General features: G+C 31.2%; 1 protein-coding gene and 1 long non-coding RNA gene across 2 annotated transcripts; one reads left to right on the top strand and one right to left on the bottom strand.

Annotated features, from left to right (window-relative positions):
- Positions 1-8,717: 8,717 nt before the first annotated feature.
- Positions 8,718-12,225, top strand: LOC126878547 (uncharacterized). Its single transcript, XM_050641321.1, has 3 exons — positions 8,718-8,876; positions 9,270-9,434; positions 11,797-12,225. Exons 1-3 carry the CDS (start codon positions 8,737-8,739, stop codon positions 12,086-12,088), a joined length of 597 nt encoding a protein of 198 aa, XP_050497278.1. The 5' UTR covers positions 8,718-8,736; the 3' UTR covers positions 12,089-12,225.
- Positions 12,226-15,110: 2,885 nt separating this feature from the next.
- Positions 15,111-17,541, bottom strand: LOC126878517 (uncharacterized). The gene is made up of 2 exons (XR_007695689.1): positions 17,360-17,541; positions 15,111-15,507 (listed from the first exon to the last, which is right to left on the bottom strand). It is a non-coding gene; the product is annotated as an uncharacterized LOC126878517 (long non-coding RNA).
- Positions 17,542-17,777: the final 236 nt, after the last annotated feature.

Below are 17,777 nucleotides of genomic sequence, written 5' to 3' on the forward strand. Positions count from 1 at the left end.
AATTTATTTTGACGTTTCCATTTCTACTTTAGAAATCGTATATACACTCACCTGCAGGAAAAACGGGCACCCCAAAAAATGGGTTATTTTTGATGTCTCGTATCTCCTAAACCTGTTGTCTAATTTAAGTAATTGATTGAATATGTTATAGCCTTGTTCTTTAATAATATCGCTGTAAGAATATTGTTGCTAGACAGGTAAATTTTCATTGTATACCTACCGAGTGTACCAATCAAACTGGGGTTTTTTCTCAATTTTCACAAAACCTTGTGGAATATTCTAGCCTTTATAAAATATTGAAATTAAAACCCAAATGTAGCCCCAGGTTTTCTTAACATTCTAATTTTTTATTCATTCGCTTATGTTGGATAATAAAAAAGTTAGGGACTTTAACAACTAGCCATGTTATTTATCAATACAAATAAAGCGATAAACTTTAAGGGGTAATTCTGCATGAAAAAATAATGACCGTTTGCTTGATAAACCTATGTCGGCAAATGCTTCGTTTCCGAGATACGGGATGTTGAATTTTGTCTTACAAACTGACGATTTATTTATTGCTTTAAAACCGGTCTATATATGCAACTGAAATTTGGTAGGTTTTAAGAGGTAGTTATTCCGAATTTTTTGACATACAATTAAGAATTTATATTCACCATTGGCGTTAATACAGGTCAGATTACCCGGTCATATTACCCGCATGTACGCCAATGATGAATATAAAATTTTGAATTGTATGTCAAAAAATGCGCAATAACTACCTCTTAAAACCTACCAAATTTCATTTGCATATCTCAACCGGTTTTAAAAAAATAAATAAATCGTTAGTTTGTAATAAAAAATTCAACATCCCCTATCTCGGAAACGAAGCATTTGCGGACATAGGTTTATTAAGCAAACGGTCATTATTTTTTCATTCAGAATTACCCTTTAAAGTTTGTCGCATTTATTTAGAAACACCCTGTAATGATAAAGAACATGGCTAGCTGTTAAAATGCCTAAGTTTTTTATTATCCAACATTAGCGAATAAATAACATAATGTTAAGAATAACTGGGGCTATAGTAGGGTTTTAATTTCAATATTTTATAAAGGCTAGAATATTCCACAGGGTGTTGTATAAATTGAGAAAAAACCCAGTTTGATTGGTACACCCAGTATACAATGAAAATTTATCTGTCTAGCAACAATATTATTACAGTGATATTGTTAAAGAATAAGGCTATAACATATTAAAAAAATTACTTAAATCGGATAACAGGTTTAGGAGATCTCTCTCTCTCTCTTGTCGTTTCCCCATTACTGAGGATCGTGATTTCTTCCAATATTCCTAACGATGTTTCTCCATTGGTCTCTATCTTCAGCTGCTCTAAGAGCTTCGCAGAATGAGTCTCCAGCTGAATTCTTTATTTGGTCGGACCATCTAGTTGGTGATCGTCCTACTGATCTTCTCCCCGGAACGTTTCCAGAAACGATTAATCTCTCCAAGCTGTCGTCACCTCTGCGAACCACGTGACCAAAGAATTGCAGAATTCGTTGCAGACATATTGTAGACAGCCTTTTTTTAATATTGAGTTGGTTTAGAATAGAAACGTTTGTCCTATGAGCTGTCCATGGTATGCGCAGCATTGTTCTCCAGCACCACATCTCAAAGGCATCAATTTTTTGGCGCTCGCATGCGCGAAGAGTCCAACCCAAGTAGCAATTTGTCGACGCGACAACGTTGTCTACCGCGTGGCAACGTTTTCTTACAACGTTGTTATTGCCTAAAAGACGACCCTATTCTGCACTGATTTGGTGGACGATTTTTGAGTTGTCTTGACGTTGCCTAGGCAACCTCCGGTTTAAGCAACATCGTTTCGTACGCGTTGCATAAGACAACTGAAGCGACTATAAAAAGCACCTGCGCGTGCAATGGTTGCTCAAGGAGTCAGACTAGTTATGTTTTTTTACCTATATTTTTAACACCTGTATGGTGAATGCGAAAACCAAAAAGTAAACTGTTTTGACATCGTATTGGGTATTTAAATTTATATGATATAAATACATAAAGGACTTATTGCCTGATGTGAAATTTATAAACGCATCTCAGATTACCGTCAAATATGGATATTTCACCTTTAAAAAACTTTATTTTTAAAAAATTTTAATATAAAAGTCAAAATTTATGTTAAAGATGTTCTGTATAAATTTAATGTATTGATGGTGCTTTTAAAGTTATCAGAAAATGCCTGCATTTTTTATATTCTGTGTTTTCATTTTCTTTACATCCCAAAGTAAAACCAAAATGGCGCATTAAACAATATTACCAATATTACTAAAAAAATACCTAATTACCAACCTTAGACGCATAAGACAACTTAGAAGTCCAATCGCCAACCAAAGCCGGCCGCGCCGACTATCAAAACCATTTTAGAACGCACCCTCTTATTGGGTAACAGAGGTCATGTGACCAGTGTCAAAAGTGTATCATTCTCATTAACAGCGTTGCCACATTTAGTAGATTTCTACTTTTTTGGTAGATTTTTGATATTTTTTTAAAAATTCTAGTAGGCAATATTTTTTAGTAGATTTTTGGTATATTTGAACAGAATTTGATCCATTTTTTCGAATCATGAGGAAACTATAATAAGTCTTTTTGAAAAATTTAAACGCAGAATGAAAGACTGCATTATTTAGAAAAACCAAAACGTTTCTTTTGAACGAGATATTTGGAATTAAAAGTCACTAAATTTTTTCTTTTTTTCACCCCTGTAACGTATTAAAATAAACATTATAGAAGTTTTCAGGGAGTTTCGGTCCTCTTTAATAACGTAATATTTCTTTGTGCGTTTAAATTTTTCAAAAATACTTATTAGTTTTTTAAGGATTCGCAAACAACGAAAACATTTAAAATACATTGAACATTTTAACAGACGACATTTTGCGCCTATCCCCTTAAGTTAGCTGTTGTTTTTATTATAAAAAATCCCAAATATATCCCAAAAATACTTAAGTATATTTTAGTTTTTGATTTAGTAGATTTTAGCTAAAAAATGATAATTACCAGTTGGTGGTTTGGAATAATTAGGTTTCCAATTTTGTGGAATTGCTCTTGGGACATTTAGGACGGATGTGCATATCACTGTATTACTGTATATTTACATGGCCTAAAAAGAATCTACTGGTTTTGTAAAAACAAAACTACTGAAAGAGTTAAAACTGACCTGGCAACCCTGTCTACCAAAGAAGATACAAAGATGGTTATCAAATCTCAAATCTACTGATAAAACAATGGAATGGAAACCAGCTATTAAAAAAACAAATAAACAGGTTGTTAAATAAATCGAAAATTTCTATCAAAATAAAATATATAATAATTAGTTTAGCATTATAACATTTTTAAGTCGTTGCGATTGTTGAAAAAACTGAAGTGTGATATGTAGTTGTCAAAATGGTAATAAATTAGTTGCCCGTATAACTACAGGTTGTAACATCGTAATGTCAGTCGGGGTAGGGGACGTTGGCCGAAACAACTGAAAATGCTCTCGGGCAACGTTGTAGACAGTGCATTTGTTTGTACTGACAACCAATGCGTCGAAAAATTGCTACTTGGGAAGTATCTGCTCCGTATAGAAATATTGAGAATACAAGGGCATTCACCAGTCTCATCTTGATATTTTGAGAGATAGATCTGTCTTTCCAAACTTTAGTTAGGCGACTCATCGCATTTTTTGCCATACCAATACGTCTCCGAACTTCTGCTTCACAGTTGCCATCGTTAGTTATACTAGACCCGAGATAGACAAAGGTGTTTACTATCTGGTATTCCTGTAACATATTAGTCAGTTGAATAGTGTCGAATCTGTCGACCACCATTATTTTTGTCTTAGCTTTATTGATTTTCAGACCAACTTTATTGCTTTCGTGCTCAACTCTTCGCAGAAGATCAAACATTTCTTGCTCATTTGCTGCTATAAGTGTAGTGTCATCAGCAAATCTCAAATTAGGAGATACGAGACATCAAACATGACCCATTTTTTAGGGTGCCCATTTTTCGTGCCGGTAAGTGTATTATTGTATTTTGAAAATTATTTCCGAAATGAAAATCGAAATGTCAAATTGAACATATTTTAAACTTGGCCCGTGTACGTCAGATAAGATATCAGCTGGATTATAATTTTTCAGTAATATGCTCCAACACTTCTGAAGTTACTTGGAGTTCAGTTTTGCAGTAGTTGTTCAACGTCCATTTACTAGAGAAAAAAAAAGTTGGTGGAAGGTTAAGCGATTACAGAGTGTGCAAACGGTAAATATTAAGTACTAATACATCCTAAGTTTAACTTATTCTTTTTCTTAAACAAATTATAGATAAATTAGTTGAATTTGGAGTAGGTAAATAAAAGTATAAAGTTTATATCAAAAAAGAGGTTTAAAGGGGTTTAAAGTGATATTAAAAAATATCTAATAATTTAGTTGAGAAGATGGAATCCGAATATTTAACCTTAAGTGGTGAAATAAATACTGAAAAAACATTTAAAAAATATTCACAAAAAGTTTCTGAATATGGTTATAAAGATAAATGTCCTTATGAAGTACACATTTCGGGCAATGCTGATTAAAATATAGGAAATTATAATTACTTGGCTATTAAAATAAAAAAAAAATAAAAAAAGGTAAGAATCGAATTAGTGTTGAATTTATAACTAGTTCAGAAGCCAATAAATTTTTAAAGAATGAAACAGTTATCAGGAAGGGTTTTGACTTATTTATTCCATATAAAAATGTTACCTGTAATGGGGTAGTAAGATTTATTGATAAGAGTTTTACAGATGAAATGAGTGTCAAATATTGTGAAACCAAAATTGATAATTGTAAAATTATGGAAGCTAGGAGATTTAGTACAAAAAAAAAGAATCCTAATAGAATCACTACAACTAATCAGGAAAGTTCATTAGAAAATAATGCGATCACTAATACCGGTATACCGCAAGCTTACCACTCGCGTCACGATTTTTGAATGACGCCAAATACGAATTTAGTATTTGGCGTCAAATTTCCATACCAAGGGAAAAGAAATATTCACTTCAAAAAGAGCATCAATTTTCGTTGGTTAGAACTGGAGATATTGCGCCTTTTATAAATGTGTAGTTGTGAATAAGTTTTTGATAATAAAATCAAGAGTGTAAGAATCGCTTTACTTTTAAACCCTTCACTTTTGGCGCATCATGGACGGCTCATTTTTACAAGAATAGTTTTGAATTTTTTTTGTATAAACATGATGTTTCAGTCGGTTAAATGTTGCTTTTCAAATTTTCTAATGTTTATAAACAAAGCCACGATGAATTTTTGAAGAAAAGTGGCTAACTCGGGTTTTAAGGGTCGTAGGGCACTATGTTTTTGTTTCAGTTTGTATAAGAATACCAATATGTCGAATAAAAAATTAACTTTCTACATATTAATGCAGCTGAGTTATTGTAATTGTTTATAACACTACTTTTTCAAAATTATTTTACATTTTTATAAGCTTTTTAATCAAGAAATGATCTAATTTGATAAAATGAGCCTTTCTCTTTGATTTGATGTCTTCAGAATTTATGTAGACCTGATAGTTTACGCATAATAACGCCGTAGATAAAAGCTTTTTGGGATAAACAATTTCAATTTTGCAATAACTATTAAGTGAAACTTCTTGAAATTTTAGTAGCTGAATACTTGTGATATTGTTCCTATACTCATGCCAAATTAAAGTTGTTTGTGTATTTAAAAAAAAAATATTAATCATTTTCAAAAAATCGACTTTTGGAGCTATTTTCTAAATAACTAAGTAACAAATTAACAAAAATAACTTTTCAAACACTCATTTTAAAGAATTTTTTATGCTTCTTCAGTAAAATGGTATCAGCTTTCCATATATACATACCGGTCCATACTTTTCCACATACCGGTATCCACCTTTAATATTTAAAATCAAATGTCGATCTTTAATTGTTTATATATTGTTTATAAGTTAAAAAGTACGTTTGACCTTTTGCATAATTTTTATATTGGATATTGTTGTAACCAAATTTACCCAAAGCAGTTCTTAGATACCTGTATCAACGGATGTCACGAAAGAGGCCATTTTTTGCTAATATCTCTGGTCTAAAAGCGGCTTCTCACACATAAGTAAGTTGAGCCAAATATATTACAGAATTTCATAGCCAAACATATTCAAAATTGCCAAACATTATATTCTGATGTTGTTCTGAAGTTATTTTCTTGTGGCATTTTTATAATAAACTATTTTCAATGGGAAATAAGCCACAATTTTACCAAAAAAATGTTTTTATTAACGTTTCGACGCCCAAGTCGGGTGTCGTTGTCAAAATACAAAATAATACTAGATTAAACAAAAATGTTGTTGCTTAGTAAAAAATTCTCCTAACAATTTAATCTGACTCATTTATATCGACAATTCAGACATGTATTATACATTTTAAAGTGGAAGACTTTAAAATGATATTGCCAATATTGATGAGTTGCGTGCCTGGGACGAGTTTACTATATTAACTCATCAATATTGGCAATATCATATATCATTTTAAAGTCTTCTACTTTAAAATGTATAATACATGTCTCAATTGCCGATATAAATGAGTCAGATTAAATAAATTTTCAGAAGAATTTTTTACTAAGCAACAACATTTTTGTTTAATCTAGTATTATTTTGTATTTTGACAACGACACCCGACTTGGGCGTCGAAAAGTTAATAAAATCATTTTTTTTTTTTGGTAAAATTGTGGCTTATTTCCCATTGAAAATAGTTTATTATATTCTGAATTTAATGGAGGTCCGGACAAAACTAGCCCACAGTTCGGATGCAGTTCGCCAATTAGTGACCCCTGGTCTATAGAAGTCATACGTCTAGATGAGATTTTTGGCTTTTGAGAAATGGGAGAATGATAGATTTTGACAAAACAGATAGGTATTGGGTCGTGGCCAGATGAAATGCTTAAATAATATAAGCATGTAATTTTTACTAGAGGTTGGAAGGCAACCAAACGGAGGTAAGAGAATAGAGATAAGAAACATGGCAGGTTACGAAGAAGTCAGATGATTTAATTACTTAAGCTTCATCATCACTAACAGTGAAGAGTGCGAATACGAAAGCCGTCGACGCATCACACTGACCAGACCAGCAACAGTCAAACTCACAAAATACCCTGACATTATAGCAGTGGCGTACCGATAGATCAGCGGGACCTGGTTCCAGTTGGGATGCGGGCCCGCCCGCCCAATGAAAACACACATTGCAAATCAAAAGTTTTTCTTCTTCTTCAAGTGTCGTCTCCTAATCGGAGGTTGGATATCATCATCACTATCTTTACTCTATCCACCGCTCCTCTAAAGAGTTCTATAGAACTGCATCTAAACCAGTCCCTTAAATTCTTTAACCATGACACTCTCCTTCTTCCTATACTCCTTCCGCCTCTTATCTTTCCCTGTATTATCAGTCTTAGCATTGTATACATAGCTAACATATCAAACAAAAAAAAGTGATACATATTTGCCGATGTGTGCTTTTGCCCTGTGGGTGAGTTTCACCCCTTCTCGGTGGTGAAAAACCTACGTTCAAAATAAGTTCGGAATTGGATAAACTGACTAATTCTAAGCAACTTTATAGTTATAGTTCTTAGTTATTTGTGAGTGAATATGTTCATTTGTCAACAAAAAAAAACACGTTTTGAGACGGTTTTTCCCAAATAACTCAAAGAGTAAGTATTTTGTCGAAAAAAATATTCTTAGTAAAAATATAGCTTATAACAAAGTGAAAAACATGTACAGGAAGTCTGTAGGTAGACGCAGGAGGAACAGAGTTGTAGGTAATGAAATGTAGGTTCTTATTTGTCAAATTTCAATTCGAATACTTCAACGTGAAATAACCAAAAAATGAAGCACTTTTCAGGAAAAACTCATCGCAACATGTATTTAAGAAAGCTTTAATTTTTTATCTTCTAGCATCAATATTAAGTATGTAACGCTCAAAACAGGTGGTCACTTTTTTTTGGTAAAAAAATCGTAAAAGTCACCTACTAATTAGAATTCTAAATGAAATTAATCGTTACCGCTTCACAAGTTATTTGACTATATATTGTGTATATGATCTGTAAGTTTTATCGGTTCAAATTGCTCATTTTTTAAAAAAGTTGGTTTTCAATTAAATTTTTTTTTTAATTTTGGAATTTTTTTTTCAAATTAACTTAAAAATTATTTGTGATACCAAAAATCTCAACTTGTAAAAAATATAGGTTTTACTATTGTGAATATTTTGGACTTTTTATTTTCCTGAAGACAAAAATTGTTTATATATAAGATATGGCTGTTCAAAATTATCCTTACCACGACATATTGTCTATATTTATAATTTAATTTTAGTTATTAAGAATTGTCTAAAAGTACAGGCTGAAGGATGAGGATACTATAAACACGAGTGTCGAGCATTGAGCCTATCCGCTAAGAGGGTTGACATGGAGAGGATATCACATGTCGACCGTCCTTCTCATGGTGGCATACATTTGTAACTAACCTGTCCCCCAAAATCGCGCATGACGCATGTCATCAAATGTCATGTGTGAATTATTTATTATTTTTTTATTATAATTACATATTATTTGTACTTGTAGCAAATACATTAGACTGTAATTAGAGTCTAATTAGGTTTAATTAGAGTCTAATTAGTAGTTTGTACTGTTTGTAGGCTTATTTTCTTTTAAAATGCCTTATCACGGTTCTTGTGTAGTAATTGATTGTTTGCTTACATGGAGAAACAGTGAAGTGAAATTCTTTCGTTATCCTAAACCCAAAATGAGGATAGACAAAAGAAATAAATGGATTAAAGCTATTCGGAAACAAAAGTACGTTGTTAACCTTACTTTTATCTATGTATACTGCATGTATATCATTTAAATTATTATTAAATTATATCAAATTACAATTGTATTATATTTAATTATTATTAACCCTCCGATTTCGACACTGCGGTACACCATGTCGCATTTTAATAAGTCTTACCAATATTCTTTCCTACACACCACTATCTATTTAGATATGTGTGAGTGACTATCTTTAAAATATTACCTGCAGCTATTGCATTTGTTTTTTATATGGGTGCCGTATGCCCTATGTTTATTAGGCACCGCAGAGTGTCCATTCATGTTACTTTAAAAGGATGTGGCAACCAGAGGGTTAAATTACCTTTATTTTTATTATTTGCCCTTATATTTATTAATACATTGGATTTATTTTAGTCTATATGGATTGAACTGGATTCCAAAACGTACCGATAGAATATGCAGTGCACATTTTGTTGGAAATATGACATCAAATGATCCATCTCATCCCAGTTATGTACCAACAATATTTCCAAAGGATTACAAACCAAAGATAATTAATCCAGAGGCTAGTTTAAACAGGTAATGAAAATTAAATCTCTTCATTTTTTTTATATACATTATAATAGTGACGTTTTTGTTAACATTATTATATGTCACACTAAAATAACTATTGGCTGGTTTCACCAACTACAAATAGGTAGTAGTTTATTCAATGAATAAAGGTATTCGACCAATTAACTGACATATCCACGTTTCTCTAACGCCAAATAACATTTTATTTATTTATTTTTCAAATATCTTGATTAATTTAATAAAAATATTTTCATTTGCCTCATTCATATGCTTCTTCTGAAACCGCATATGCTTCTCGATATTGTTAGCATTTTCTTGGCGGAATTGTGGCTTTGTTTTTGAATGTCTTCCATATGCTATCCATTTTCTGCAAAGTTTGACGCACTCTTCTTTATTTTTACAGTAATTGCAAAAACGATTGGATGTAGTGGGTTTGTTTGGTTTGTCGTCAACCACTAGAGCTTCTGAATTGCTATTATGTTACAAACATTTTTGGTAAAATCTCTTTCAAATGTACAGCTGGTTCGTAAAAAAACTGATACGACTCTTAGTAAGATTTGATCATTTTGAGCAGTGTATGATTGATCTGACATTATATTATATTTATTATGACAGACAAATAATAAAATAAACAAACAAACAGCCATTTTTTGACGTTGAACAGAATAAGTTATGTGACAAATTTTAAGATTTGGCAGTGACACTGACAGAATGTAAATAATAATTAATTATCCTTCAAAATACACTGCTCAATTTTCTACAAAATACGCTCTAAGAGTCGTATCAGTTTTTTTTTGGAACCAGCTGTACATAGTTGAGAAACTAGTTCATCAAGAGTTTTGTCTTTATCTTTAGTTAATAGCATCCAACTAGACTTGAAGTGAAGCTTTCATACTGACTAGGTAAAATATGTATAATTTTGCATATAATCATTACATCTGGTACCTTACTTAGTTCCTTCATTTCAAGTCTGTTATTTAGCTCATTGAAAATTTGTTTTAAGGTACTAGTACACTTTAGAAGACCAAAAATAAGCATTTTTTCAAGATTTTTTTCTCAGAACCCTTATTAAAAATGAACATAAAACTTTTTACATATTAATATTTAACTCTTAGAAAATACAAAAAGTATATATTTTTTGATTTATGCACGTACATTAATAAGTCACTAATATGCCAAAGTCGAGGCCTCGAAAAAAAGTAGTTCCAATGGCGGACAGTTAATCTCAGGATTGGGATCTCTGAAACAAAAAAATCGTTCGGCATTTGAAAAAGGAAGGTCTCTTACGTGACAGTTTACCACCATTAGTAAAAAATTCCGTAAAAATAAGATTTTACGGAAATTTTAAAAAAATTTGTGTATTTATTTTTTATTTTTTGGTCAAATTGTGGTAAATTGTCATGTAAGAAACCTTCCTTTTTCAAATGCAGTACGATTTTTGGTTTCAGATATCCCAATCCTGAGATTAACTGTCCGCCATCATTTTTCGAGACCTCGACTTTTGCGCCCTCTACAATATTAGTGCACGTGCATAAATGAAAAAAGTATCATTTCTTGTACTCTCTAAGAGTTAGATATTAATATGTAAAAAGTTTTATGTTCATTTTTAATACAGGTTCTGAGAAAAAAAGATTATTTTTGGTCTTCTAAAGTGTACTAGTACCTTAACTTTGCAATGTGTGTTGACACATCGTCTCCACATCTCACATCTCACATCCCACATCTCACACACATCATCTCCAACATTCCACAATAAAGAAAAGAAATCTCAGCAAAGTTTAAACAACTGATCTTTGGAAGAGGCTTCAAACTATTGCTTAAGAGAGAGCCAAGGATCAAAAGTCAATTCTTTGTCCATAATTCTGATACCGTCTGAATCTGATAAATGTCACTGATACCACTAGTTATCAGACTTTTTGCGTTACTATTTGCTTTTCTATAAAAATCAGTTTTGGCTTTATACACTTTTTTTCAGCTTCAGTTGCTGTTCCTGTAATAGGTTCAGGTTTCACTAACTTGCCATCTATCACATCTAAGCAGCCTTCATGGTAGTTCAACATGTTGTGCATTTTACTTTTCCACATTGGCCAGTCCATTTCTCCATTAAGTTGTTGAATATTACGTACAAAATCCATTTTCTCGATTTTTATTTTTCAGCCTTGGAGTTTGGAGGTATTTTTTTAATAAAAACTTTTTCCTATTTTCAATTACCTAATTTTGATTATTAATACTAAACCGTATTAATATTAAATTTCAACACTCTTGAAAAAAGATAAGGTTACTTGTTATTATTTTTAATATTTTAATTGTAGGTTTAATCGAACACAGTGCAAAAAAAATTATTGAAATAAACTCTTTTTAATTGTAGGTTTAATCGATTGAATGAACGCAGTGCTAAAAAAGTTATTGAAATGAACTCTTCAAAGATTTCTATAGGAATATGGCTAGATAAGTGTGGATTTATTGGAGGCAGCCCTGATGGATTATGTAAAGATGACTTTACCATCAACACCAAGTGCCTTTACAAATTGAGGGAGTCCAAATCTTTGGTTAATGATATGTATTATAAGAACTATATCGTATATGTAAATGAAAAAAAAAATACAAGTAGTACTGAACACAAAGTGCGGTTATTACAATCAAATTCAAGGCAAATTTAACAAAAAGGAAGGTGTGCCACTTAGTGATCTTAATGCCTTCAGAATCGATCATGTATGATGTCAGTATCGAAAAATTCTGGGAAAACAATATAGAATTATTAAAAACATTTTATTTGAATAAATAAGTGTATTATAGCATTTTCATGTGGAAAAAAATATTTTAAAATTTATTTTGTGTATCTAAACATTATACATATTGAAGATAGCAAAAAGAGAATATTAATATCTTTATTTAGCAGATATGTGTAGAAAGACTTTTAATTTAAAGTTTTAATTTTATAATGTTACTTGAAACTAATTAACATACTCATTGAATTAATTCATTCACTCATTGATTCAACAATATTTATTTATTTATGTATTTCAATATGAATGGTAAAAACAGAAAAATCAAAGAACTGCTCTAATTATGTTACTGAAACCAATTGCGTTGCAAATTCCTCAGCAGAATACAGTAGGATGTGATACCCAAATTAAAAGAGGAAATAAATACAAAGAAAATGCCACGGTTAGTAAGTCAACAACATATCAAGGATACATCATTTATATTTTAAAATATCATACATGTAATATAAAATCAGACTTTGGTGTTAATTCTGAGAGTAAACTAAATGTAGGATTAAATGCATACCATACTGGGATAAGTAACGTTGAGTTTTTTCTCGTAATTTATTATGGTCACTAAACATGAGAATTTTCTTGTCATCATTGCTTGTTTTAAAGTCAAATCACATGCTATGATTTTTCTTACATGTATTCTTGCTTTAGCAATTGTTGTGGTGTAAACTGAGCAGTTGTTAAAAAAGGTGGTACAGTTGAACCCGCTTATTAGAATACCTGTTATATAAATTTCTCGGTTTAAGGGATAGAAATTTGAGGTCCTGAAACGTTTCTACTAGCCACCAGTGATCGGTTATTAGAATATCTCAGTTATATGAATACTTTTGCCTGACACGAAGGCTATTCCAATAAGCAGGTTCGAATGTATATTAAACTCAACTGGGCGTGCTGAGCTAATCGATGATTTTTTTTAAATGAGACTATAGGTCGTGTGTTAGCTCATTTGAAAGGTTATTCAATTGTCTATTCAGTAATATAAACAATAATAAAATTATTGTTTATTGAGGAAGCAAATGGGAAACTAAAAATCATTTATCAGGAATTATTAAGTCACCTGATACCATCTGCTCTAATATACCACAATTTTTTACTTCAATTCAGTATTTTCTTGTCAAACACTGAATCTTACTTGCATAAGTAACTACTCCATTGGGAGTCACTCCAATTAGACATTTTAAAGTATTTCTATGTTTTTCTATATGTTACTCTCTGTTTTTCCTATTTTTTGGTTGGTTACAATAGATTTCTGTGCAGTCTAAAATTATTCTACAACTTATAAAGTTTTTGAAACATGTTGGCATACATAGTTTATTTTTATTCCTGCTGGGATTTTCCTTCATAATATTTTTAAATAATATTTCATGTAGGGTGTATAACAGGTGTAGAAAATATAGCTACTTTGTTACTTGAAATTTTAAATATAATGCCTAAATCTTCATTCACAAGATTTAGCCACAGCCCAATCTTGATAATAATTTAATTGACATAGTTTAACAGTTATATTGTGCAAAATAAAAAATTTTCTAGACTAAACTACTACTACTAGATTCCAGTAATTTCTACACTTAAATTTAAATTTACTACAATTGATTTGCTGTGGTAGCTTGGAAGCTCTGAATTTGTTTTTCATTATAAATATAGCCCCATTCTAACAGCTTTTTTGTTTTCGTAATATTCAATTGTCAATTTACACCATCTTTTACTGGGTTTACAAATTTAATAAACTATCATATTCTAAAATTCTTTATCGGATTTTCGCATGAATATATTTTGTCAAAATGAACAATTTTGTAATTTTCATCTCCGATAAAATGAATTATCAGTTTTTAACTTAGAAATCTTTCTAATAAAATTAGTAACTTTACACAGGAAAAAGAAGATAAATGATTCTACCGGATTCTCATATTATAAATATGTTTACAACAAAGTATTTTTATCAGTAAAGGTATATATCGGGTTGGTGTAATTTGAAAATATGAGTTAACGGTTTTTACCATGTTTGGTTTTTATTAGTTATTGTGCTTAAAAATGTTAATATCAAATAATAACATTTTCCAGTGGTAGGAGACGTGTTTTTACTACAGCAGAAATAAAAATACCGGATTTCATAATTTTGGTATTTATCGGGTTTTCGCTCGAACCCCTCGAAATATGCATTAAGCTTTCTTAATTATCCTAACTAGCGCGTTTATTGGGTTTTATTTGTCTGTCTGCGGTTTAAAGATCATATCAGCTAACGGACCGTTCAAGTATTACGTAACGCAGTTTGGGGGGGGGTCAAAAATCTTCAAAAATTGCGTTACGCAATAGTTAAACTCCCATAAGAGTGCGTTACGTAGGGGGGATAAAAATCTTCAAAAATCGCGTTACGTAATACTTGAACGCTCCCTAATACATTTCTATGTTCCTTGAAATTTGTCAAAAAAAATTTTTGGACAAAGGCGTAGGCGGTCTCATTTAAAATTGAAAATAAACACGTTGCGTAATATTCAAACTTTTCAAACTGTTTGAAGATGTTTGAATTCAAGTCAAACCTACACATATCGAAATCAAGTCAAGTCAAACTTTTTTATACAAAAAGTTTGATTTTCAAGTCAAGTCAAGTTTGTTGAGTAAAATCAAACTAGTTTGACTTGATGCATCTCTACTTGCAACGAGAGGTACTGGGTTCTGGTAAGGGCTCCTGGAAAGTACTGTTTCATTTTCCACATTTTGAATTTGATTTCTGCAAAATTTCAATAGTTATGATCATATTGATGATGAAATATTCAATTCATTTCCAAGTGCCAACATTGTGCCAAGAAACAACTTCAACATAGCATTGCCAACATCAACACAGTGAGCATGAAATTTTTAGGGTCCTTGTATTCTGTTCTGCATCAGTAAAAAGGAATGTATAAACTTCAGTATAAATGCTTTATTTTCTCATTTTATTATGGTCACAATTCAAGATCTACATTTTAGAATTTATGATGTTACTTTATATAAAAATAGTCTGTTTATGTTTACAGGCCAGCTATATATTTTATTAAGGATCTTAGCTGATGGTCTGAAGGCTTCTTAAGGTGCTGTCTTGAGTTATTTATGATCTTCTTCAGTAGGGGTCAGATGGTAGGTCCAAATAAGACAATATGCGGTTACCTGATGAACTGCGGTAATGTCGACAATTACTCTTATGGTTGCCTTGGGGCTCTATTATTCTTCTAAGATTTTCAGTGGATGGTTGCCTGGGGAACTGTTAATTTTCTGTACCTAATGCTCATTATTCAGGGTTAGAGCCATGCCCTTCTCCTGGGTGCCTAGAAGAGAAATAGAGATGTAGACAACCTGCAGCACAAATTTATGAAGGGTCGCTACCACCCAAGTCTACAAAACTGTAATATTCCTTGTCAACAGTACAGAAAAATTTACAAGTGACTTTTGAACTAAAGTTATAATTAAAATGATTTAACTTAAACACCCCTTAATCAGAAAATAAAATTCTCTTTTAAATTAATTGAATCCCAAATACTTCTTTAAAATTAACAAATTTTTCAACAAATAAATCAAACTTGAGAATAATTATTATTATTTAACACAACTGCTGATATATCAATTAATTAGCATTCACGGAAAATAAATACCACAAAAATATTTTCTTTACCTAATTCGATGAATCAAATTATCACACAAACATCTTCTGCAGATTAGCAATTGAGTTGGTCGATTAATAAAAATGTGAACAGAAAATTAATCAATAAAATCAGAAAACCTAGTTACTACCTAGGTCTCTTTAGGTTTCACCTCCTACTTGGAGTCTCTACAAATGAACCTGAATGGGACCAGCATGGTATTTGTATGAGCAAAAGAATTTACCTAAGATCAATATACAACAGATAATGAAGTAGGTAGGTATTTCTATTAACCCTATAACTGGCAAGATTCTAAAAATTATTCTATTTAGCTGGGTATATTTTTCAAGTTTAATAATATATTTAGAAACCTAGAAATGCTATTAAAATTTAATTATTAATTTTTGTTTGGCTCCCAGGTAAAATCAAGTAAAGGGGTCCTCAGGTGCCCCTTGCCGGTTTAAGTGAAAAATATAAAGGTTGAACGGAACATTGATTTGAACGGTTTTTACTAAAATAAACAAACATAACAGAATAGGTGTAAACTATTTTTATGGGACAATTATAAAAACAGTCTTTGGCATTAGAACAACATAAATGAATATCACATTTGCTACACACACATTGAATTTTCAACACGTTGCAAAATTTACATTTTTTTACCTTCCTTTTTGCTGAGCTAAAGTGGCAAGTGATCAATACTGTCGACGCGAATGTCATCAATGCGATGATTTGCTTTTTTTCCAATCTGTTTCAACAGAATCATTTCAGTCATTACCGACAAATCAAACTGTTTCTTTCTCAAGTTGATATTGAATGCCCTTTCAAGAAGCAAAATATACAAATAAGGGATCAAATTTTGGAAAATAATAGCACAAGCTAGCAAGAGGTCCTTGAGGAACCCTTTCTATTTTCATTATTTAACCACACTCAGAATATTTGTTTTGTAATAATTCCAATATATAGTGAAACTCGAAGCTGTAAACCATTCATAATAAAATGTTTGCACTAAATTCAGATTACTTGCAGTATCAAAATTTTACTTTGAAAAAAAAATTAACGAGAGAGGCTTGGAATGTCCAGGGAATGTCTAAAAAATATACTTTGATGTACCAAGAACCAAATATAAACTTTATATATATATATATATATATATACATCCCGCTATCATTATGTCACCTTTTCATGTTGCAGTCATTTGGCATCACCAAGAAATACTATCATTTTCGAATTTTAATTCGTGTATGTTTGTTGAGCGCATTTTTTAACGCCCTGTATCGTTCTCAGTTTTCTAAAATTTTAATTTTAAAAATTTAAATTATATACAAAAATTTTTACACTTCATAACCATTTTGACTTCCACCACATAAAAATGTGTATTTCCCATCATTTTGCCGCTTTTCGACGTTGCCACGAGTTAAAAATACCGATCTTTTGAGGACAGGTAGAAAAGGTCTATTGTAAACTTAGAGGATGGAATATTTTGGTAAAATATTCCATCCTCTCAGATTATAAACTACATAAAAGGTAGGTTCTTTACCTGTTCAGCTGGATTACCAAGCAAGGGTCTAAATATTTTACGAGTTGAATTGTGTTTATTTGATTTCATCTGTTAAATTAAAATTTCTCATACCGACTTAAAATATTTGTTTGAAAAATTCATTTTATATTTTCGTTTAATTTACTTAGGGTTTTTGGTCAGAATTTTGAAGAAACGCTTGGTTTGACATAAAATTTGGGACACGTACCTATAGCTAATATGTTAAAGAAAAAAAGTGATATTGTGCCGATATGTGCTTTTGATCTGGAGGTGAGTTTCGTCGGTTATAGGGTATGAAAACAAATACGTTCAAATAAGTCCGGAATTGGATAAACTGACTAATTCTAAGCAACTTCTATTTTATAGCGTTTTTCACTAAGTCAATACTTTTAGAGATATTTGCGAGTGAATATGTTCA

This window comes from Diabrotica virgifera, chromosome 10 (genome assembly GCF_917563875.1).
Source record: "Diabrotica virgifera virgifera chromosome 10, PGI_DIABVI_V3a".
NCBI lineage: Eukaryota > Metazoa > Arthropoda > Insecta > Coleoptera > Chrysomelidae > Diabrotica > Diabrotica virgifera.